Below are 25,310 nucleotides of genomic sequence, written 5' to 3' on the forward strand. Positions count from 1 at the left end.
AAAAAACATAACATAACAAAAAAAAATAGTCAATAAGGATGGAGTTATAACCATGTAAGAATAAAATATATTAGCCGGTTAATAGCCCTACACAATAGGAATATAATTTCATAAAGATGTGACACAAAAATAATCTTCTAATATATAAAATGTGACACAAAAATAATCTTCTAATATATAAAATTCCCGTGTCACGATGTTAGTTACCGTACCTCCGAAACGGTTTGACCGATTTTTATGAAGTTTTGTATACATATTGGGTAGGTCTGAGAATAGAACAACATCTATTTTTCATACCCCTAAGTAATAAGGGTTGCTCACACTAAAAAAAATATTTTATTTTTTGGAGGAAATTTTGGTGGGATGGAAATTTTTTTATAATGTATAATTTATTAAAAATACATACAACTAGAAAAAAGAATTATTCTGCAAAACAACGTTTGCTTTGTTCAAATATAAATTAAATCACACATATTTATACAACAGAGTAAACCTCATTTCTAAACACAATTTCTTTTATTACACCTTACACTTGTCGGCCACTTTTCTAAAGGATTAAATCACATTAACGATGATAAATCGATAGTATCTATTATATTAACTCATAGATACAACAAATTGAACGTAGCACCGTGTCAAGATCAATATGAAAACCTCGGTATCTCAATGGATACTGATTGACGTTTGCAAGTTCCCAAGAACTACTGGCTTTTTAATTATGCCTTTACATGTGTAAATTTAATTGCTTTCTGTGTACATTTAAAAAAGATCTTTGATTGATGCGGTTTTGGATCCGTCAGCGTTGTGGTCGTCATAACTTTTTTTCTTAATTTAAGATTGTGAACTTTATTGAATTTGATAATTTTTTTATTTAAGTTCGCTTGTGTGTTTGTGACTGATATTTTGTTTATTCATGTTTCTTATTATTTATGTGATGTGTTATGTTTTGATAGTATTGCTATGAGTTGTAATGAAAACATTTAATTAGGAACCAATTTAACGAATATAAGATTCGAAGTACTTACTATGCTCATTCGTGAAATAAGTTCCACAGTTGATCTACAATGTCAGTCCGCCCGCCTGGCTGTTTCTCATGAACCGTGGTAACTAGATAGATGAAATAGTGTTTCAAAAAATAAATATCGAAATTAAGGTACGTTTGTTATGGTCATAAATTTGTTTTTATGAACCTTTAAGGTACACTCTTAGCAACTGAACCACAAAAACACAACTTTAACACCAAGAACCTGACTACTTGACTGCAAGCAAGCAAATTACCTAATCTATCATTGTTTCAGCACGCCACACCATATACTAACACTGAACGGACGTAAATTACTCAAGTCGGTGTCTCGATAATAGAGCGAATGCAAATTATCGCGCTCGATACAATCTTAAGATGCTACTGAGGCTGGACGGTAGGCCGGTGATTTAGATGTAGTCATTAGCAGGCTTAATTGGGCCTCAACGGCAACACGATTGATAGATACGATGCAACTAATTTTATTAGACAGAGAAAATTTAATTGATTATTCGGTTACGACTTTTTAATTGATTACGTAACGCCATCTAGCGGTTAAGCCTTATTATTATTACTGTGTTATTACGATTATTGCTGAATTGATGAAAATTTTCTATAATTGATATCCTTATGATGCAATTATATTATTAATTGAAAGATCGATACCCATTAATTTTATTAATAGATCTATTTTTTACACAAAATAGTAAAACCGTTAGGTTTGGACCCTAAAGTAAATAACAGTTAGTTTATTTGCTGAAAAACCTGCCATGCCTACATGGATACTAACAAATATTCTTTTGTCTGTCTTAATTTCTAATTTGTATGCTACATCACGGAGTTGCCAACATTTGAGCTAAATGTAGGACTATAAACGGGTTTATTGTCTGTTTTAATCAACAAACCGCAACAATATACAAGCCCTAGGTGTACCTAACTGTTTCATAATTTAAAGGATTTTACGCGCAGACACGATCGATTACTTCTGCTGACAATGGGGAAGTAGAATTCAAACAATGAATCTACCTCCATCTTTTTAGTTTGGACTGAAGTTAATGTAGGAGCGAGACAGCGCTAATGCTGGATATAGCGCTGTCTCAAACATACAAAATCAATGCAATGCATTCAATTCAACGGGAAGTCCTTTGAATTGAATCGCTTTTGTTGTGAATGAGGACAGACACCTCAGAACACAGTGCATTAAACGTTTATATTTTTAATCTAAGAACACAAATGTTTGAACAAACTCTTCAAAGAGTTAATTTCAAATTCTCCGCTTTAGAGTATAGAAATGAACAAATGTCCAAGTCCTAAAAGCTTAATTGAACGTGGCTGGCAAAAATATTTCTTGGAACAGTCTGAAATACAGTTAATTTTTATGCCCAATACAGCAATGCAGGCGGGAAAATTATTAATCTGGCTTCGCCAAAATCAAGTCATAAAACACCTTTTTCTCGTACTGCAATTAATATTTTTCATTTCGAAAACATAAATTTTCGGCAATTTCAGCCCACAAAGACCAATTATTAAAATCCTTGCATTTCTCTTGCTATAAAATATGTCAATCTAACAAAACAGACGCATCGTTGTTAGCATACGAACTAGTCAGAACAGCTGCGAACATCCGAACATGTTCAGTTTGTTCCAATTAAGCCGCGTGTTGGGGCTATAAGTCGAGACGTGTCGAGACTAACACCTCGTTTGTGCTACCGAATGTCAAACCTCTTTGTTTATTGCGAGACGGACCTACTCCTTACTGCGTTTGACGTATTGAGTATGAAAGAATTGAGAACATGTGTGTGTTTTAACAAGCCATATATCTCAATTTTGCCCATGTGATACTGGCAAAAAATCAGCATTCATTCATGTGTATTCAATCATTTTGAAACAATGGATAATATTTCGTTTTCGTCACACATTTCTTTCACTTTGACTTCATCTGATGTAAAAGCTTGCGCTACCAAAATCCATCTTCACTTGCTTACATCACTATTGACCAACTTCAATTCTTGTCAAGCAAGCCACCGTTTAACATTCCAAATAGATTCAAGTGAAGCATTCGATTGACTAAACAGTAACAAGCAAATCATTTTCTAAAAAGCATTTAGAGTAATTGAACGCCCAACATTATCAACTTTGGGTCATTTTCTTTACTTGTCAGTCATTGTGAGTGTGTCATCAGACAGTTTAACGTCAATTTAATTTGTCGATGTTAACATATTTTTAGGCGTGTCGTAATTCTGTATTGAAATGTGTCTTGTAATAGCAGTGTGAAATGATGATCTAGAAATGTTTGTGGTTTCTTTCTTAATCCAATTACTTTTAAATTCTGCAGTTAAGGCATTAATAGATAATATTTCGTGTCTATCGGTTTATCTAGAAATAGCAAGGGATAACTGAGACCGTAGTAATATGAAAAAACATTGGGGACTTTTTGTTGTGAGAGGGTAACGCCAGGCTCTTTTTTATTTATTTTTTACTCAGATGGGAAATAATCACTCTCCTGTTTTGACACTTCACGTATATTGGGTTTGGCGTGAGGACCTCAACCACTCGGCTATCCGTGCAGTCATGTAGTACGTATTCATGGCCAAAGAAAATTTACATAAATCAGTTCCTAAGAAACGGTATTCACTTAACTATCATAATCTGTACTTTTTAATACTTGCTGTATTACTAATAGTATTTTAATAACACTCGTACTTCTAAACAATATTTTATACCCTTGAGGTTATAAATCATATCAGTCAGTTTTCATTCATCTCAATTCTTTTTGTAAGTAATCGATTCCTGATTTCTATACCTTACTTAATATTATTGACTGGAAGTTATTTAATAACGTGTATTGGTGCCAGAAGCTGCATACTCTTTAAACCACCGTTACCCATAAACTGACATTACTATTAAAGCTTCTTATTATAAATTAAATTTATTTCTTTTCAAAACTGTATTTTATGTAGTTTTTATAGCTTTGATGCAAAGGGATAAAAAGTATCAAGCTTCAATTCTCACCTTTTCATGTACGTTGTAAATGATTTTTGAATACGTTCTAAACCGTTAAACGTAGTGATCGATGTTCAGTCTTTATAAGTAAAGCCCTTTGCTCTATAGGCTACTAACTTTAACCATAAATAATATACCTCAATGTTAGGACAATTATATACTAACATTACGAAGTGCATTAACCAAATATTGAATCTGATTCTTCTTCTTTTTGTTCGGTTGATAAAATAACTGGTAGCAGAGCTTTAGCCCTCATCTATAAGATTCTAAAGTGGCGTAAGCCCTTGATGTTCTTCTGATCAAATTCTTAGATGTTCCAGGCATCTCGGGATTTTTCTATCACCGTTTCCAGCAAGTGATAATAACTTTGAAATACACACATAGGTATATTCGGAAATACATTGGTGCGTGGCGGGATTTTAACCTACCTTAGCAGTCCAAAAATCATACCGAATACGATGTATTTTGACCTAGACTATAAAGGCTCTTCGTAAACCTACTGCCAACGAACACTTCTTTACGTAATCATAGTCGTCACGGTCGCTAGTAAAGTAAGGCACTGTGTTTGAACAGCTCACAGTTTCTGCCCTCAGGGTCTCAGCCGCAGACGGTGCTATTATCTTCAAGCTATCTTCGTGGCAAGTCATTAGTTGCCTTCCTGACTTACACTTGTATTACACGTTCGACCGTTAGTCAATGGATTTGGTATGTTGACTTAATATTAGATTTATTGAAAAAGTTTTGTTCTTTTCGGTTTCTCAAAGTTTGATTTGATTTCAGTAAAAATCCACCATTTTTGTCTGATCAGGATCAGCTATTCTATTCTAAAGTATGATAAATTATGATAAAGAAGTGACGTCAATAGTTACAGTTGATATAAACCCAGGGCAGAATGGAATAGAAGCACGAGGCACCAAGTAAGACTCTTAAAGGACGACTGTTCTGGAAGAGAGACAAGTATTCTACACGTAACGGTCTCTTACTTCCACATCTGTCCCATTTTTACTCTAGCAGCTTTTTTCTTAGTTTTAAATTCAAATTCATTAACGAAATCTTAGAAATCTTTTTTTGCCATAGTTCATTCACCTTACATTTCGATGACATAAATCTGGTTACCTCATTTATTATTGTAATACCGACAGCTTAACTTAAAAAACATGTGAAATCTGGATGTGTTAAAAGCGAAAGGAGTATTTAATCATTATAAAGGCACATTAAGATAATATAACAGACATTTTTTATTTTGAAACAAGTCCATTTAATTCCAATTGATATTTCTTCATGTATGTATCTTGCGAAATTGGATGTAAACAAATTAAATTAAAGTTATCATTTATTTGAATGATATGACGCATGTTAGATTTAAAGGTTAAGTATTATTTAATTAAATAACGTTAGTTAAGATTAGGCTGTGTTCACGAAACTGATTGATTTGATTATAAGGATGTTTCGGTTATATTATGCATAGTAAGTAATATGTCTCCTGCCTGACTCCATTTGATTTGTGTCCCCGGCTACCAGCAATAAACATTTTAGTTTGACGACAGTATAGTGCCCACCACTTGTAAATAAATAGTATCGCAGTTGTCAAAACACACAATGTCACTGCGGACTGGGCCCCATAAAAATTTCATCAAGTTCCAAGCTCAATATTTGAATGCTTCATTACAAGCTCGCTTATTTTGTTGTAACTAACTCAATCAACCAAATTACATGACTCGCTACATAGTTCTTGGAACCACTCTTATCTTACAACCTTAAACACCTAGAACATATGAATCAAAAACAATGTCAGGGCCGGATCTAGGGACCCGGGGGCCCCGAGGCCTCTTAGCAACAAAGGAGTGGGACCCCCCTTGGTTCAAATTATTTTCATTCAGAGAAAAATTTATCGACCTTTTTTTTAGATGCATAGTGTCAATAATGTGGGCTTCTACCGCGGTTTTATTCTTCTTTAATTTCATCGGTATTGCTGGGCCCCTGTTCATAGTGGGCCACTAGGCACTGGCTTAAAGTGCCTCATGGATACGGCACTGATCATGTATTACTCAAAATAATAACAATTTAAGAATACAGTTGTGTATGTAACAGGTATAATTGGATAAAGACCGCACGTGGCGTAACCCACGATACACTCAGTTCAATTTCATCAATTTGTAATTCGGATTGTCCGCGAATAAAATAAAACGATTGGATTTGCTCTTGAATTTGTTACGTGAATGTTTCATAGTCATAAGATCAAGCTGCACACATTTTAGTGGCTGGCTTTTACTGTTAAAGTACCAAATATATATACCTATGTATGTACCTACCTATAGCACTTGTGGAAAAGACACGCCGTTATATGCTTGTAGTGCGCTGGCACTCTTCTACAACTGCAATAATAGGACCCTGTTCACTTTAGCAAACTCTGACTGCTTTAACAGACTATTACATAAAAGATGTCTTTAGTAAATAAAAATACTGCTAAAATATATCTCTTCCGTTCTTTTTCATACCAAGAATTTTTGTCAAATAATTTCAAAGAATATTAGGTATGTGATACTTTTTTTTGTTGTTATATTTATTATTTGTCAGATTACTTCGTTCTTTTGTTTTAATATTAGTAAAAACACGCAACCAAGTTTATTAAAAAAGATCAGGACATTTCGAGAGCGATTTTAAGCAACAATTTAGCTCAGTATATCTATCTAGCATTTCTACATTACTATCTACTTTTATCTTTTATATTGACCATACGTACAAAGTTATAGTTGAATACTATGTTATAAACACTAACTCATCAGCCTTCCGTTAATGAGGTTGTACTACAACGATGGGTGGTCTCCCTTCAAATAAACTCAATCTGAAGGGCCACGAACTTGATCAAACATGTTTTTCTTGTAAAATCTTAGTTAAAAAGTTAAAACCATTTTACGACCTTTTAGAACCCTTTAAAACTAAAAAATAACGTTCAACACAAGATCGTTTAAAGAATGTTGCAAACAAATTGTTATAGTTTTGGAGTCATTTATTTCATTTGACTCCAACTTAGCTATCACTTTAAATTGTGTAGAAATGTAATTTAAACTATACTTTGCAACGTTTTATCCATTTCTAGAGTGACCTACACAATGTTTTTCTGTGCATCCTAAGTTTAACTTTCTGCAAAGATACAGTCACCCAAACTTAATTTAACTGCAATTTTAAAGCATCTGTACCATCTAACAAAATCAACTGCATCACATTTCGTAAATTAATACTAGGTATCCGTGTATCCCACGTGTTGGTTCGATTCCCGGGGAGTATAATCGTCGGTGTCCAGATTACACACGCACCGCATCTCTACGTGATGACACCGGTTTGCGCACGCGCAGGTATCCTACCACCATCTCTTAAAGTGATATAACTTCAGTTGTGGGAAAGGGATGCCGCTCTACGCTGTGTAGTACTTTATCTCGCTTCCTCTTCTGCAATTTTACTTTAAGACGCGGCGCTAGGCCCCAAGATGTCCGCGCTCAGATAAATACGAAGCCCCGTTCAGTTATCAATGCGAAATTAGAAAGACGGCTGATGGAAATCGTTTTGTGTATACGTGCATAGAAAACTAATATAAATTTATTTTATTTATGGAAAATAGCCGAGCCACGGGCTACGGGCGATAAAATGTAGCCTATGACATCAGTGATGAAGTAATGATTATAATCGGTTTAGCGTTAACAGCGTGACAAGAAAAAAAATAAAGTGCCTACCTCTAAAATTTTACTTTCATAAAACCTAGGTAAAAATTATAAAAGCACACAGGATCTAGGCAGTTCAGTTTTTAGTAGTTTTAAAGTCTCACAAAATTTAAAATATGTTATTAAACTTTTTGCCAGTTATCAACGAGCGTATAAAGTAATTAATTAATACTAAGATTTTTTTATCAGATATTGATTGCCTATTTATGATGTCTAATAAACATAACCCTTTAGTAGAAAAGCTGTTTGAAAGCCATCATTAGAAGTCTTGTCGAATTGATTGCTGATGCTTGTTTGTTTTTATTATTATTACCTGGCTGGCTATATGCTACTGTATATATGCGAATAGACGTCGATTGCTCATAGTTAAATTCTTCTAATATATTAATACATTTTAAAATTAAACCTCAGCCAAACGCGATTGGTTTTAAATGCCAAAGTTTGTATATATGCATGTGAATTGACGTTTGTTCCTCTTTCGCGCAAAAACCACTGATCAGATTTAAACGAAACTTGGTACACAGATAGTTTATATCCTGGATTACCACATAGGATAGGTATGGATATTTTCCCGTGAGGCGGTTTTCGCAAAGTAGCAGGGGGGGGGGGGCAAAAGCTCCTATCTACTAAATAAATTCATTTTAAAAGTTGGTACATTTAAACTAATTTCGTTATGGGCAAAAAAGTAGTCGACGCATTTTCCGTCTTTTGACTTTTGTAATATTTCAACTTGTTAAGAAACGTGATATTTTATCTTTTCTGTAGAACACATTTTCAAAAGTCGTAAAAAAACTGGTATTTAATGATTTCTTGTTGTACCGCGTACTAAGAAAAAGTGTTATAAACATTGTCTTGGTGTTAACAATAAAGAAATATTGTTATTGTTGGTTAAGATCCCATTTTGATTAGATTTGGATCTTTGGATATTAAATACTCAGACACGTTTTTTACAAACACAAAAATGTGTTTAGTGTTAATACTGGAGTTGTTATTACTTTCAAGATTCATATAAAATTTACCTAAGATTACGGGAATACCAATTGGTTTAGACACAAAATGAATATTGAATCACTTCCACACGTACCAACAGAATCCTTTTAACCAGACAATATCCTAAATCTCTTTGGTATAACGAATGCTTTTCTTCCAATTCATTCAATTCGATTTCATGTTAATCCAACCGAAGAAACTCTACAAGATAAATAGCTTGTCAATCAGTAAGCCCACCACACGTACAGACCTTCCAGCATTTCTTCAAATAAGTTCAAAGTGTGTAAGAGAGATAGACCTCTACAAAATGTAGAACTGCATCTCTCTCCCACAATTCGTATTAATGGTGGCTGTAGGCTTTTACACAGTGAGCTACATAAATTATCACTTTCAAACAGTTTCGCTACTTGTCTATCTGTTGAGCGTTAATCTGAATTGCCGCTTAAGTGAAACGATCGGAAATAAATACCGATAAAGTTGATAAAGCGGATAATTATAATAATCTTTCTGGACTTGCGTGATATTTGAGGTTGAATTGAATAATGAATACCGCTCAGATCTAATCTAGCCACAGAAGAAGAAACTTAAAATCTGAGCGTTACGAATGCAGTATTCATAGCGAAAACGACAAGCATTTGGGTTAGAATAATATAGCCTTAAATAATCAAGAACAAGAAGAAAACATACGCCAAAAACAAACTAAGTACGCTATTGGTACTATAGAACTGAATTAAGGAGACATGCCAAAACATGTCCGCATAAAAAAAATCCTCGAAAAAAAGCGAGGGAAAGTCAAAACAACAAATTCACGTAACACCGCTACCAAAACACTATTTACACATTCAAAACAGGCTGTGGGTTCCACGTAAACTCCATACTGTACAGGTCATGTTCCGTGACCCTAAGGTCAACACTAACGATGGTTATTGTCCAGTTACTTGACAAACCAAACCGACAAGACTTGAGATCAGCTGACAAAAAACAACTTCACACATTAACGGCTATGTTGCGCGGGTACCGCCAACGACGTGTGTACCAGGCGTAGTTGAATAAGAAACGATGTTTAGATTTCGTTTTAAAGAGTTGGTGTAGTGGTTAGTGGCCTCGACTGCTACACTAAAGCTCGTGGGTTCGATTCCCACTCAGGATGAATGTTATGAGGACGATTGTTTTGGGCCTGGGTGTAATTTATCTAATGAGATATATTTTTTTATGAGATTTGGGACAAACGACTTTATGCACATGAGATTGTTGTTCAAGAAGAAAATAAAATTGAATGAATCTAAATTGAAATCTACACATACATAAATGTATATTATTGTTCCATTTAAGATCAATTAAATTTTGCAGGAAATTTCTAACGTTTATAAATCTTCTTTCGTGTTTTGGAAAACAAAGTACATTATTAAATTAGTGTAACGTTTTGCAGACCTAGAAAATTGATGAAATAATTCCCAATGATCTTCCGACGAATGCTTTTGTATCGTAAACAGTTAATGCGGTCGTAAATCTGACAAGAATTACGTTTAAACTCGAGAAACGGTAGTTCACGGGTAATAAATATGTTGAGGTTGTATTTAACATTATTATTACAACACAAAAATACAGCTTTGCAGCTTTGTTATAAAGACCTTTGTTAACAAGTACCGAAATAGCATAATTTCGGTTAATGCTTGAATATTAATTAAAGAAAAATAAGGGAAACGATTTTTGCAATTCTATTTGGGGAACAAAGAGTCAGACAAGAATATCTTTGCACAAAACATGCGCGAGCGATCCTGTGACTATGGCACGTGACTTAGGCAGAAGAAGAGGCCCGGGTATCTTTTCTACTGGAAGACCAACATACAATGTAGGTTTTATTCAGTTTTACCCAGGAACCTTCAAGCCGAGGACAAGAATATGAACTTATTTCATTACCAATAACACTTTGACTAAACTGAACATTTAGTAAAATGTAAGACTGAAAAAACAGGTAATAAGAATCCTAAACAACCGCTGGCTTCTTAGAATCTGATGATAACATCAGCTAACATAATAATACGGCCTATTATTGTTTCACTGATGGCCAAAGCAGTTGGGATATCGAACTTCAATATTGTTTTAAACACGATGAGAAAAAATAATTGACGATCAATAAAGTTGTCCTCCAGAATTATTTTACGCGAATGACATAAAACTTAGGGTAAACCCACACTGTATCAACACCGCAACGGCAATGGCCGAAAACATAAATTAACTTGTCAATTAAATCACAATATTTAAACGGATATCATAATGTTCATATGAACATTGAGATATCGTAAAAGAGTATTTAATGACAAATATTATATGTAATTTGCGGTTATAGATTGTTTACATCTCGTTACGTTGCAAATTAAGTCTGGCGCCATTTACAAAATTTATTATTCCAATTTTAATAGAATGTGACGCAACCCTAACTTTTCTTATAACGAATCAATTCAGATAACATAAATGTCATCAACTGATACAGAAGTAATAAGCAGAAGATACCAAAATAAAATTACAGAGGGCTATATAAAAACTTGGATGTCGATTCAAAACATTGCTAATTCATTGGCAAACGAATGGAAATTGAAAAAGTAAAGCGATCTTCCGTTACGATGACATAAACAAACATTAATGTATCAACATTATTCCGAGTACCGATTTTATCGATTTAGTGAGTTGACAGTTTGAAGAAGGCAAATACGAACTTGCAACCAAATGCCACCTGGAAGTTACGGTAAAGGTAGAAATCAAGTTAATACAAACATTGTAACGATACAATCAACCTGACTTGCGAAGATTTTGTTGCATAATGATAGAACATGACAACTGAACAAAACATCATAAGTAAGAGATATTTTTGTATCAATGACCCGATTGAGAAAAAAACTAATAAATAATCAGCTTAGACAGTCCGGTCACATACTAGTCGAGGCACATGCCAAACAGACTAGAAATCCGTTTACCTAAATATGGTCAACGATCGAAAGCAATAAAAAACAAAACTCGAAAAAAAACAGGTCTTTCACTGCATAATAATTGCGAACTGTAGAATGTATCGGTGAGATAGAAAGAGTCGCATAGTCACGTGTAAACGCGAAATCTCTTCGCCATGAGAACCTCGTTCCCGATCCACAGCGATCGACAATTGTTCTGACGTCATCCGTCACGATCACACCGTTCACACCGTTCACACGGTAACATCTTCACATACATTGACAGAAATAATAACTAGACGAACTGACAGCAAATGATTGTTTGTATCTAATTAAAGTTTCTTATATTGAAATGAACCGTAATATAAATTATTTGTATTTCTTGGGATTTTTTACCTAAAGGTACGTTGTACGTAGGTGCTGTAAAGTAGGTAGCTTGTTCGTAAATACTGTGATTTAGCAGTCAAGTTGACGAGTCGTCAGGTTCTGTCTGGACTTGTAATAATTACTGCGCACACGCAACCAACTGTGTTAGCGCCTACACCCGTTTTACTTGAGACAGTTTGACTAATTAATATTGATTGGAATTAGAGGTAGTTTGGAAATAGAAGTGAGTAGACAGATGTGAAGAAGCTTGTAATGGGGGCTATTAAGAGGAGAAATTCGCAGAACTTAACATATCCTAGAGAAGACACACCATTCAATTTATTTTGCCAAGACCGAAAAAAATATTGAATAAAAAATTGACTAAAAAAGTTGAGCACAATGAGATATCAAAATCAAAACAAAAAGATTTTATTTCAAGTGGGTACTCCGTTGATCAAGTACTTTTAAAACGTTGCAATAATGAGTCTAGATGCGAATATCGAATACAAGACGTAAATTTAAGAATTATAATCATTGCACTCACTTGAGTATTGGGAACGCGGCAAAAAGAGGAACAAGAGTTCGAGTAATTAATATAAAATTCAAACTGCTGACTGGTGCAGATATACAAATCAAAGACTGATTAATTATTTGATTGATTATAACAAAAAGAACGTTCATTACCGTCTAATATAGACGATAAAGACTAGAAATATTTTAATGATGAGTAATTCTGAATACGTAATCAATGGAAGCCGTTAAGCATCACAATTAGGAAGACTTGATTGATTGTGATTGCCCCCGCTGCACTATTTCTAACGCTATTGGCAAGCGAGCATTATTGGTGATGATTGATTATACATTATTTTAAATTCAGAGTACATTCAAGCATTCTATTGAAACTGGTCTTTTAATGACGCACGTACTGTTAGCCTAGGCGAAGTGTTTGTATATGGAGTCTAACACAAAGAAGTTTGAATATGCGGACTTTATTATAGTCATGTCAATTCGTTCGATACTTTAGTTTCCTTTGTTGTCAACTCGTTTACAATATTCAACAAGCTATATTGTCGACGAGACGTTTAACACTTAGCTAAACACCTTAAGCTCAGAATTGGACATTGAATCGTCGATAACGTTTACGATCTTATCATACGAGTCGATATTTTAAGAACGAAATCGAGATGCAAAGTATCGTACAGCAAAGTGCTGTAATTATCCATCCGAGATCAGATAAAATACTGAACGGACGAAAATATAACACGAGCTAATCCCATGACATTTGTTATCCAATCCCCTTTATCAGGTGTCCAAAATTGCTCATAAAATTACCGTAAAACTCATACCGAGAACTCAACGATTCTAATTTACATTACAAGTACGTAAGAAGACTAAAATCGAACAAAAATATTTGCGTATTTCTGTACGCGCATACGAGAAACACATTACCTGAGAATTGTAGAGCCGTTCAAAAATTGTAGCGACGGAAAGTGTATAAACATCTATTATATTTCGGGGAAGTGAGTGCTCTTGAGTGTCAGCCGCACGACAACTTCCAAAAAGATGTAAAGACAGGCTTGGCAAACATTTCACATTTACCGAAAACCCAACTCGAATAGTTCATACATGCCTAATGGTGCGTGGCGATCTTTGGATAGCAAATACCACTTTATTTAATCATATGTTTGATAAACATTACACGGCAGACCTGATGTCTGCTCTTATGGAAATTAAGAGAAATATATTGCTTATTAATCTATACTAATATTACAACTGAGACAACAGCTTAGTGGTTTAGGATTTCTTTTTTATGGAGAATTTATTTAACTTGCTTAAAAATACCTCTGCTCTTCAGTAAAATAACTGTTACCCACTGTGGATTTAAGGATATTTATATCACAAAAACTGTATCTACAGTTTCAGGGCACAAACATCGCACTTTGTAGATGACTGTTGCTCTTATTCTCTCAGGTGTTAAACTGTATTATGACACCTATCTCATCCGGTTATCGAGCACACACGAATAGTTACAGCTGTTTTTACTCCAAATCTTTTTATTTCTAATAAAATCACAGCTAGTTTACGAAGTGCCTTGGAACCGAAAAGAATCACAACTAGTTACGAAAACTTAACTGCAATAAAAACAGTTTTATTAGGCTTTTATTAGGCTATGCTGAAAACAAGGCAAAATTTTCGATTATCAACGATTTAAGTGTCCAAAAAATAATGTCCAAGCTGATTCTGTACTGAAAGCTTTGGTAATCTGATATATACGTTGCCAAGTTACACAAGCTTCTTGTTGGTTTACACAATGACACTTCTGGTGTGTGGTCTATTTCAATGTTTAATTACACCGTGAACCTTGTTTGATCAATTACTGATACGACAGGCAATAAATCGACCGTGATGTGTGCTTTACAAGACAGGGAATCTCGTAAGCAAACAGTCAATTCAAACATGATAGTGTAATTGCTGATAATTAAGTTTCCAAGAAGTTGCTAGTAAAATATGGAAGCTAAGATTGTAAACTGACTGTTGGAAAATTTTCAATGAGAAAATCGCAATTGCGGACAAAATTTGGTATTGTAGGAGCAACCCCGGACAATATCAGTCGTTTAAGTCTCATGCTGACACCAACTAGCTAATGAATAAAACGCTTAGATTTGTGTAATCGTCGAGCAGTTGCTTATCATCAATACAAAGACATCGCGGGTCCATCAAATTTTCCGACAATTTACAAATCTATCAAAGAGCTTATCATTCAAATGTACCTTAATCTGTACAGGTAAACTGATAGCTTATAACGTGAAGTAACACACACGATTCTATCTCGACCTTATGTTTCAATGAGATAATTTCTTATTTTTAGTGAGAGGAGCCGCTGTCAATAAGTAAGACTAAATATGGTAGAGCGGTCGATTCTTATGATCTACAGAAGCTTGTCAGCCAGATCAGTCAATATTTGAGCAGCTCTGAGGCAGGGACCGACCTAACTGTCTCAAGACCACTCGTAGTAAGGAGCTCATTAGCTAAGCCTAGCGAATAGGTAGGTACCTATTGTTTGTAAACGGCATCAAGTGTTGTGCGTGGCTTAGATCTAAGTGGATTTGGCAGCTGTTATTTGAAAAGTCTATTGATAGTAATATCTAAACGTTGAACACAAAAGTATGATTTAAATTGCAACTGCTCATGTCTATACAAAACCAACGGTAAATAGAGCTATCTGAAAATTTCAAAGTGATGATACATATTTTGAAAACATGATCGGAATAAAGAACTAACAACAAATTAGAAAAGATATCAAATTTAAAAATGATTAGAATAAAATCAACTTTAATAAACTTCAACAAAGAACGCCGAACGTCACAATTTTACTAAACACCAAAAAACTGTAAAACCACGTCATAAATTGAATACCCATTAGAGTTTACGATAAAATCATCTCTGATATTAATGCATCCGGTCTAGTAAACTCGACCAGTAAAGTACGGTACTAGATCATAATAAATGGATAGCAGTGTGTCCAAGACCAATCAAATTATGATTATATTTATAAGTACGAAAGCTTGTGTGGTCACCTACAAGCGAGCTCTTGACTCCAGTGATAAATTACTCAGAGCATGCTAATATAATGACATTGCTAATTTATCAAATCATTAGACGTCACTGGAGAAAAAACAGCTGATGATGTAAGCTTAATGCGGGTAGTATGAAGTTTCTTGTTTCTTCAGGGCGATTTATACCTGCGTAAATAGATCACTACGCTGATAGGAATGTGTCAAGTGAGATGTGATGTACAAGTATGGCTGGATCGTTCATCACAATTGCGGTATTTATTTGATAGTACCTACATTGATAATAGGAGAGCAATTGGGTGGTAAATCTACAACAGTAAGATTTTTTATTATCTAGAGTTTTACTATTTCTGACTTATGCCGCTGTAGGTTCTAACATAGTTAGTTGTTTCCCCTGGGAGACACCGAACTTCATTAAGTGTTCGTCTTTGTTTTATTGTTAATCCTAGCTTAGAATTAGGTACAATGTTGGCTTAAATCTTAATTGAATATTATGACGTTAATCATTGTTGTTGATACAGTAGCACTTTGGCTACGGTCTCCAAAAGGCTTATGGTTAAAAAGCGTTTTTATAATGCACACGAAAATGCATTTTCTTTTTACTGATAGTCATGTTTACAAAACACACACACACATGCAGCATATAGGTACTACTACTTGAACTTTTACACACTTTCAGCCATTGTAATATGTTGTCTTACATGTATTTCAATGTTATTCAGGAAAGAGGAATATAGTTAGTCTGTGACGGATGTGTGTATAGAAAACGATTGACATATCGGCACATATGGATCAGGGAATCGAGATAACTTTTGTATGCAAATCAAATGCTAACTGTATGAAAATTATTTGTAGGGAAGGTATGCCTATATTGTAAATTTTATAGGAGAAAATCATTTTACTAAAATGCAGAGCAGATGAAGAGCAAATGAAAAATAAATATATTTCACAATCATTCGTGGATAAAGAATCACGCCACGACTCCAATTTTTAACACATTGTCAATGAATGTAATGGTATCATTTTCAAACATAAAACGTATAAGGAACTGGAGATTACCGCTGTTTAATAAAAGCAGCTTATCGAGAGCCTCGCGACGTGATCCGCATATTATTCACTTACACCACACTAACTGGCATTCCACGCCATTTCGAGACGCGCAAACACCATATAAGCCCGTAAAATTAGCAATAATACGCAGTTCCTAATAGATCCTAAACGTCCCTCCGAGGGAATGGGTTCCCTTATGAATTAGAAGTCCTTTAACCCAGTAATCATTAATCTTCATGAGAGCAGAACTGCTACTAGAAGTAAATAATGTCTGACAATTAACCAGTTGGACCGGCGTCCGTCCCCGGCGCCCTAGGCCTTCGGACAAACCTCTGTTATTTTTGCGACTACACATGGCATGCCAACCAAAATCTACTTGCACTCACATGTACCCTTAACTCTTCATCTTAAGACATAATTTCCTTTGGGATACATTCGTCAGTAATTATATCTTGACCAATATAATTAGAGCTGTAATGTGTATGTTAGAATAGCCACGTGTGTGTTTAGAGAAACATGAGGTAGTCTTAGTAATGGTTGTGGATCAATCGTTATCTGTTCATGCGAATTCAATAGATGCATCTGCACCGGTCCGTTTCCGGAGGCGTGGCGGAGTGTACTGCAACACAGTAACTTCTACTTAATAATTTAAGTACGTTTTACATAACTACGCGTAAGTATTAAAACACTAATGGAACCAAACAGTATTTATATCTATTCATAGATACACTGAAGATCCTTCACATAGAATTGTAGGCCCATGAGGCGAAATGAAAATTAACCACATTCATGACCGTTACAGCTATACAACTTTTTGAAATGACATGCACTTTTAACAGTAAGCCGTCAACAGTCAATAATTTACATCAACAGTACATCATTCGCATATTTTCTCGCGCTACTCTCTTGCGCATTAAAAACACCAATCAGTGGCGCGTGCGCGGGCGCATCACGACGCACGTGCATTCAAATGTCAGATGTTATGACGATAATCTTACACACGACAATATCAATCAAGGCCTAGAGAGCCTACCACTGTGTTTTAAAGAAATATTATTGCTCTTGTGGAAAAAAGATGGCGCTCTACAAAATGTAGTGCGCTGTCACGCTTCCTCAATGGTAATTTTATTTTAAGTCCTAGCGGTAGGCTTCTATATTTGTGATATTACTGCAATCACAGTTGTGTACATCCAATGAGTGTCCGTATGGCCAATAATCAGGAATATTAAGTGGCAGTCAGCGAGTAACATTAGCAGAGTTGATGATACAAGCTTTGATTCATTACTGTTCATAATTATTGGATGAGCTGGTACGGGACCAGGTGCTGGGATCATTAGTTAAGTATATGACGCTTGTATAAGATGCTTGGTTATTTTTATTACATGGCTAGAAATATGCAAAGAAAATATTTCCATCAAATATAAAAATATTTTTTAGATATTTTTTAACTGAATACCTTACGATAGCTACCAAGACTTAAAAATGCATATGCTTATTAAAATCAACGTCCACAAGCAGTAAATGACAAGCTAGTGGAATATCCACAAAGTTTCGTTACAAAGAAACTATTTAGTCGTAACATCTGTTATAACTAAGAGTCTAAGATATTTTCCATAAAACTAGACACGACTCACACATAAATCAAAACCAATGGTTTTCTATTATAAGTACAGTTTGCTTGTTATTAATTCTTTACCTTTGAAGTTCTATTGACTGCATCCTGTGGTAGGCAAGTTGCCCTCAAGTCAGTTACACCACAAAACGTCGTATGATGACGAACAGTAAAATTAAATGGGACCCGGAGCTATTGTTTACACCGAAATATCTTACCTCAGTAACAATAGCATACTTAAATTTCTATCTACAAGTTACACGAATGCCAGTAGGTGTACAATTTTATGTCTGGGTAAAATAAACGTTTTTCAGACATCTAAAATTTCCGGTAAATTAATATTGCCATTAAAATACCTTCCATTTTACTTGCTTTTTACTTGTCAGTGAAGAAGACCCTTTTGCCAAACGGAACGCTAACATTTTTGAATCAATAAATATTTTTTTAACAAACTTAACATAAACACAACGCTACATATTTGACTCAAACTAATTTCCACAACAAATTCTAGGCAACAACTTGACAAGACAGCTCATCATACAAAAACAATTATCTAAAACCGCCTGGCAAAGGTTTGCAGCGATTAAGGAAACCTATTAGCGTAGAGGGATGGATAACAACAATAAATCGACATCTGTCCGTAAGAAATACGAGTCTTCATATATCAACCAGTGTTAATACGTTGGGAACTATCTGAGAAATGATTGACTACCCTCGTACAGCTTAAATCGACAGTGGGTGTCGTGGTTGAGACCACCGCTGAGTTTGGCAGATACAAACTGATTCTGAAATGTGTGGGAAATTGGGACAGATTTCCTTACAATTGATTGAAAGTTTTGTTTAAATAGGACCTTTTTTGACACCTATTTCTAAATTGACGCGACCCTGCCGCTGCGTCAGCCCCTAATTAAGGACTCCGATTGAGTCCGTAACTAGTAGGGCAATCGCCATTTATATTTACTTTAAACACAAGTCAAATTATTAAGCTGCAGATATCATTAAAAAGAATTTAAGGAAATCGCGCATGAACTTACTGATAGATTCAACGTACACATTCATCCACAATCTCAGAACATAGATTCCGTTTCAAACCCCATTAAACGCAGTTATTAAGTAGTACCAATCTATAGTACCGTTTTTTGGCTTATAAGTGCGTTAACAAGTCGCGCGGAAACGGATTTACGAGAGTTATGGAGAGTCAACAATATGGGTGTACACACAGACACGTGCCAGCACTTGGTCGAAAACTAAAGCAAATATGTACAAAAGAGTTTTTATGGATTGCTACAGTTGTTTAATGACTTAACAGAGAAATTTAACGCACGTACTAACTAAAGCTAAAGTAGGTACGGTCAGTGACAAAAGTGGATGAAAAGAGCCAGATTAACGGGCGGACAAAATGTTTTAGGAATCTCAAATATTACAAGTGATCACAATTCTTCAGTAGAATCCTGAAGTTTAATGAAATGTTTCTTAGTTACAGTTTTACAATAACTCTATTATAGTGGTAATGGACTTTTGCTGCTCACTGTACTTACAGATACTGAATGACGCACATTCAATGACCTGATTGACGCAGATTTAATAAAGCTGTAGATATTCCGAGTAAATTGTAAAGCACGCCGTCATTAAAGGTTAATAGAGGTCAAAAAGATTAACGTTAAATACTGTATAGTTAAAAACTATACTTAAGAACTGTGTCAGATTTGACTAAACTGTTTAGATTTTACGGATAGCAGAATGGTTAAGGTGACTATGCCACTATGACAAATCTACGTGAAAAGGGTTCGAACCCGGGTAGGACAAGCGTCTTTTTGCGTGTGACTTGAATTTTTGTGAGGCCTCCGTGAGTCAAGGATTAAGTTCCCTATACCTACAGAAGTCGTAGTTTTTTTTGCTTTTTTTTACAATAGGCAGGTTATAATTGGATGAAATTTGTTCAACTTTACATTACCAATATGTGTTTTACTGTAATCATAGCTTATATTTCAGATTTCATAAATATTTTAACTTTAATATAAGATTTACCCTCTTACAACATCACATCATGTAGACAACCCAACTGTTGGTTGCGTTACCCCTATGATTATTAAAAAGATGAATATCACTATTCGTAAACCACTTGTTTGCATTTCCAACCACAGAGCATAAACACTAGAAACTACTGAACTGAATGGGAAAACAAATAGTTCATTCTCTCTTGGCTTCGCGATGTCATTGAACACCCGCCATGGAGGAAATCATGAGAACTGAGTGAAATTGAACAATGCACTTGAATTTTTGCACCAATGCGTTAGCTTTCACCTCTCATGTAACATATATCATCTTGTTTCGATTCACTATTTTCACTCGAAATTGCTTTTGCCTGCGTCATGTTATACAAGTTTCAACTTTGCAATACTTATGAAACAATCGCTAGATTAGTTGCGCTACAGCTTACGAATTTGTTTGTTGTTGCGTCGTCGATATAAAAGTCGTTATAGATATGCTAAAAATGAAATTTATAGAATACTAGCAGTTTCTAGCGACTTTGTGCGCGTGATGGGTAGGTAGAGTAGGTAATAGATAAATCATTTTCAAGCAAATAATATTTCGACTATAAATTGAAATGTTAGCTATCCTAACCTTATCCTTTAAACTGTATGGTAAGCAAATTTGATTGAAACCGGGAAAGTAGTTTAGGAGTCCATCGCGTACTAACAACGTTACATGTAAGATACTATATCTACACCAAATCATATTTCGTGTACCTATTGATATTGCATTAACCTTTGCTCTCTTTTCAGAGTCATTTAATTTTCAAGAGGGTAGTCGTATTTAAAAGTGTTTGTTTGTTTGTAGGTGTTGCTAGCGATGCGGGTGGCGGAAGGGGGTGCGGATGGCGGCGGCGGGGGGTAGCATGGCCGCGACGCTGCTGCTGCTGCTGGCCACGGCCGCGGCCGGCGCGCGCCTCGGGGAGCTGGCGCGGCGGGATACCGGCGACATCTTCACTATTAGCGGTAAGTTCTAGGGGAATAGATAAAGAAGGTGACCGCGACTTCTACGGGGAAACGACGGGAGATTTAGGACTCTTGGTACTGGTAAAGGATCAAGATGTAAATGGATAGCGACGCTTATTACAGGGATCTAAAAGTAGAAAATGTGGATTTTCGGTAATTTAAGCCGGTTAGATTTCAGCACCCATCGAAGCTTTCCTCATGACTAACGCGACCAGTACCGCATTCGATAGCAATAGTCTGCTTTTGCTTTGCTCTAATTTCAAAGGGAAAGGTAAATTAAAAAGCCACATTGCAAAAGCTTCTAATTCCACTACCAAAATGACGACGAATTCTCCTTCAGAATATTTTTCGAGTAGTAGTACCAAATTGATTGAAACAGGTCGCTTGAGTCGTAATTGTGAAGACAGAAGCAATAAAAACCGTAACAAATTTATGAAAAACGCAAATATTTTTTAAATGAATTGCAGGAGATGAGTGCAGCGCTGCCCGTTGCGCGGAGCACGGCGCCGGCGCACGTTCGGGCGAGCCGGACGGCGGCGGCGAGTGCGCATGCGCCTGCCCGCAGCGCGCGCCCCTCTTCAGGGAGGACCGAGAGCTATGCGTTGATGATCTACCCGGTAATTATTAACTCTTATTTAAAAATAATAATAAAGAAAGTCATCCTCGTTTCGCGGGGGCTTTAAGTCACGTGCACAAAGACTCCCAGGCGCTTGAATTACACGGAGATCAAACCCGAAACGTGACAAATTACCAACCATGGGCAGAATCATTAAGTCGGATCAGAGAAACACATGACATAGTCATTCAATTAAGAATAAATGTAAGGACTGAAGACATGGGTTGAACCATTTAATTTTATGCAAAACTGCAGATCATTTGTAGAACATGTTTCTTGACATTTAGGCCCCTACTTTCTTAAGCGAAATCTATTAGTATTGCTGACACAGTCTTCTCCATAATTACACATAAAATTTATGACGGTAATTAACTGTAAAGCCTACATCATTTCACGCGCATTTAGTAAAATAGTCCATCCAGTTAAAACTGTGAAATGGTTAAGAAGAAAAAAATGTCTCATGTATGTCTGTTTGGTTTCACGTAAAAACAAGATTACGACAAGATTTGCTTTACTGATGGTCTCGCGGGTTAATTAGTTAATAGGCTAAAATCATCCTCAGTCATAAATAGAGCTCCTTTCGCAAAACTTCATTTTTAACTTTAACTTCAACTTCACTTTTATTCATATAGAAGTCATAATATCAAATGAAATAAAATACAAACTGAAATTTTAAATTAAACTTAAAACATTATTGTGATTAATATTAATGAAATTTATAATTACACAAACTTTCAGTCATTTGTTTTAAATAAAATAATATAAAACAAGTGTAGAGAAAGTGTCGATTTAAATCTTATAGATATTCAATATCATCGACATTAAGAGTTTTGTAAATAAAATAACTATGCCGTATCAATAAGCAATATGAAATAATTAGATTATAATCAACACACGTTAAACGCATTCGCGAAACCTCGTCGCTTTCTAGATGATTATTACCAGATTAAAATCTATTAAAACGAGAATTTGATTATTTGTTGCGAATTAAACGAATATGAATATGCTTTTACATCAAATTTTACTACAAACATGTAAATATTTGAGTACTTCATGATCAACGTGCGGTTGGAAAGAAAATACTTATAATTATCATAACAGAAACGCCATAACGGTTAAAAGTGCCATGTTTTCATAAATTACTGACTTAATAAAAAACAAATAAATAAAAAAATATTAAAAATCAACAACTCAACGCTCTCTGCTACGCACTTGTTAGACACGCGGAAAATATAACAAACACATCAACGATCCAAACAGCCTATACAGTTACGATAAACAAATATTTCAATTCGATGTGAACAATAAGCTTAGGAATCGATGTATTATAATAAGCTATAATTAAAAGAAAAATTATAAGTGCACGTGGGAGCTATGCAACAAAGAATGTGCATTTCAAAGGAAATGTTACGTTACCAGCGGTTACCGGTTGTGGGAAATCACATGAAAAACAATCGAATAGCTTTCCATTTTCCTTAGTTTTAATTAGATAAAACCTCGTTCATACTTTGGAATTGTTTTTTTATTTTCAATTTCCCGATGTTCTTTCAATATTGCTTATTGTACGTAATGTGTTGTGGTTTTGGTGTCGTATTCTAAGTGCATCTGTTTAAGTAACCGGTTCTATGAAAAATGTTATACTTATTGTTTAGGTATAATATCAAGAACGTTGCGAATTAAATAAATAGCTTTTCATATTTGTAACTTCGATAGTTGTTCGTTATGTTCTTGTATAAAAATGCTGGTTTTTCTTTACTTTTAGTATATTGGCATTAGCCAACATGATAGTTTCCGTTTTAATAGCTCATATTTTTCTTTTCAGAATGTTCGTTAGCTACGTTTGGTACTGGTAGCGCGGTGCAACGCATTCCTTTCGTTTATTTGCCGCTGAAAGGCCAAATTATACACCCATCAAGAGAGATTACTTTTCAGAGTAAGTGTTTTCATTAAAAAATAACAGCATTTGGCATCTTAGAACAAAACCTTATACCTGTCAGTTGCCTTATGACTGACACATGATTCGTCACTTTCAGATGTTAAAACGCCAATTTGTGCGGTATCAGGCGCTCAATTTCTTACAAGGAAAGGCTTTCTTGATCTTCGGAACACTTTGGATGCCGACGTCCCTTTCAACCTATTTCGAGATGAAGGCAGGACTTTCTTACAGGTAAAAACATGAGCTCGTATTAATATAAATTATTTTCATTTTTATTGTAATTAGTTTAATGATAAGTTATATTTAAAGAACAGATTAACGCTCTCCTTTTTGGGAAATTTCCCGTAATTTATTATTACTCCTTTTGACTTACTACCTAATTTCGTCTCAACCTGCCTCTCTTAGTCCTAACTGTTTTCTTACTTATTCCCAGTGGAGCGGCGAGGACGACGTGCGTGCAAGAATGACCGGACGAGTAATGGTGGTACGGTTACTATGTCGTGACGTCGCGGCCACGCCCACGTCGCCACTTGATTTGCGAGGAGTGTTCACACCATGCGTCGCGTTCAGAGTGCAAGGAACCCCACCTAAACCTTACTCCAGTACGTTTTAAACTTAGAACCATAATAATTAAACGATCTAGTTATCCATTTGATGATATCAGAGCATTATTTACAGATATAACTGAAGTCCAATTCGCTCCTAATGCACAAACATCAGAATCTTCAAACTCTTCGGGGCTTACCGTATCAGAGTATGTAGCGATCGGTATCAGCTCCTTACTACTTGGTCTCATATACGTTGCCTCAGTTTTCCTATTCTTACACATTAGAAAACGTCGAAAGGCAATGTCTGATGAAGACGGAAACCGGATACCGAAAGGTTTAAAGAAGAAAGACGGGTCGGTGATAACTGAAAGGGACATCGTCCGCGTCAATAACGAACGAATACAAAACCTCCCGAACGCAATGGGTCAGGATGATGGCATTGTTAAGAAGAATCCGTTGCTGACTATTAGTCGGCAAATACACGAAACTAAAAACTTTCCAAATGATTCAGGCAGTAATTTATCTGACTCCGACGATTTTGGAGACAATAGCGTACGAAGCGAAGAAAATTTATACAATGTAAGTTACAACTCTACCGCAATAAGTTTTTTGTTAAACTTAGCAGGAAGTTTTTTTTATAAATAATATTTGCTTTCCAGAATCAAACAACGTCTGCAGTGATTCACCAGCATTACGTTGATTATAAGAATAAAAATGAAAACTGTGACGTAAGCCATCGAGATGAATCTGGTATTGAAAGGCTCCCAGATGAACATGTGTCTATCGTCGAAACGCAAGATGATAGAGAGATAGCGCGACCTGTAGGCACAACACGAAGGAAGCTATACTTCAACCCAGCTTACTTTGAACCACAATTAATGGCTGTAAGTATTACAAGGCAATTTTAAATATTTATACATGAAGCACATC

At 35.3% G+C, this 25,310-nt stretch overlaps 1 protein-coding gene across 2 annotated transcripts in view; it reads left to right on the top strand.

Moving 5' to 3' along the window:
- LOC113504451 overlaps positions 1–25,310 on the top strand; it is a 63,860-nt gene that overhangs the window by 35,756 nt on the left and 2,794 nt on the right. The window contains exons 3-9 of one of the 2 annotated variants that reach the window (XM_026886745.1): positions 21,123–21,280; positions 21,748–21,897; positions 23,719–23,829; positions 23,930–24,063; positions 24,266–24,434; positions 24,511–24,959; positions 25,040–25,264. In XM_026886745.1, coding sequence (XP_026742546.1) covers positions 21,160–21,280; positions 21,748–21,897; positions 23,719–23,829; positions 23,930–24,063; positions 24,266–24,434; positions 24,511–24,959; positions 25,040–25,264 — 1,359 coding nt within the window. In that variant the 5' untranslated portion in view covers positions 21,123–21,159. Of the gene's footprint in view, positions 1–21,122; positions 21,281–21,747; positions 21,898–22,984; positions 24,064–24,265; positions 24,435–24,510; positions 24,960–25,039; positions 25,265–25,310 lie in introns of those variants that run through there. The other variant, XM_026886738.1, reaches the window with a different exon arrangement.

Source organism: Trichoplusia ni, chromosome 2 (assembly GCF_003590095.1).
Source record: "Trichoplusia ni isolate ovarian cell line Hi5 chromosome 2, tn1, whole genome shotgun sequence".
Lineage (NCBI taxonomy): Eukaryota > Metazoa > Arthropoda > Insecta > Lepidoptera > Noctuidae > Trichoplusia > Trichoplusia ni.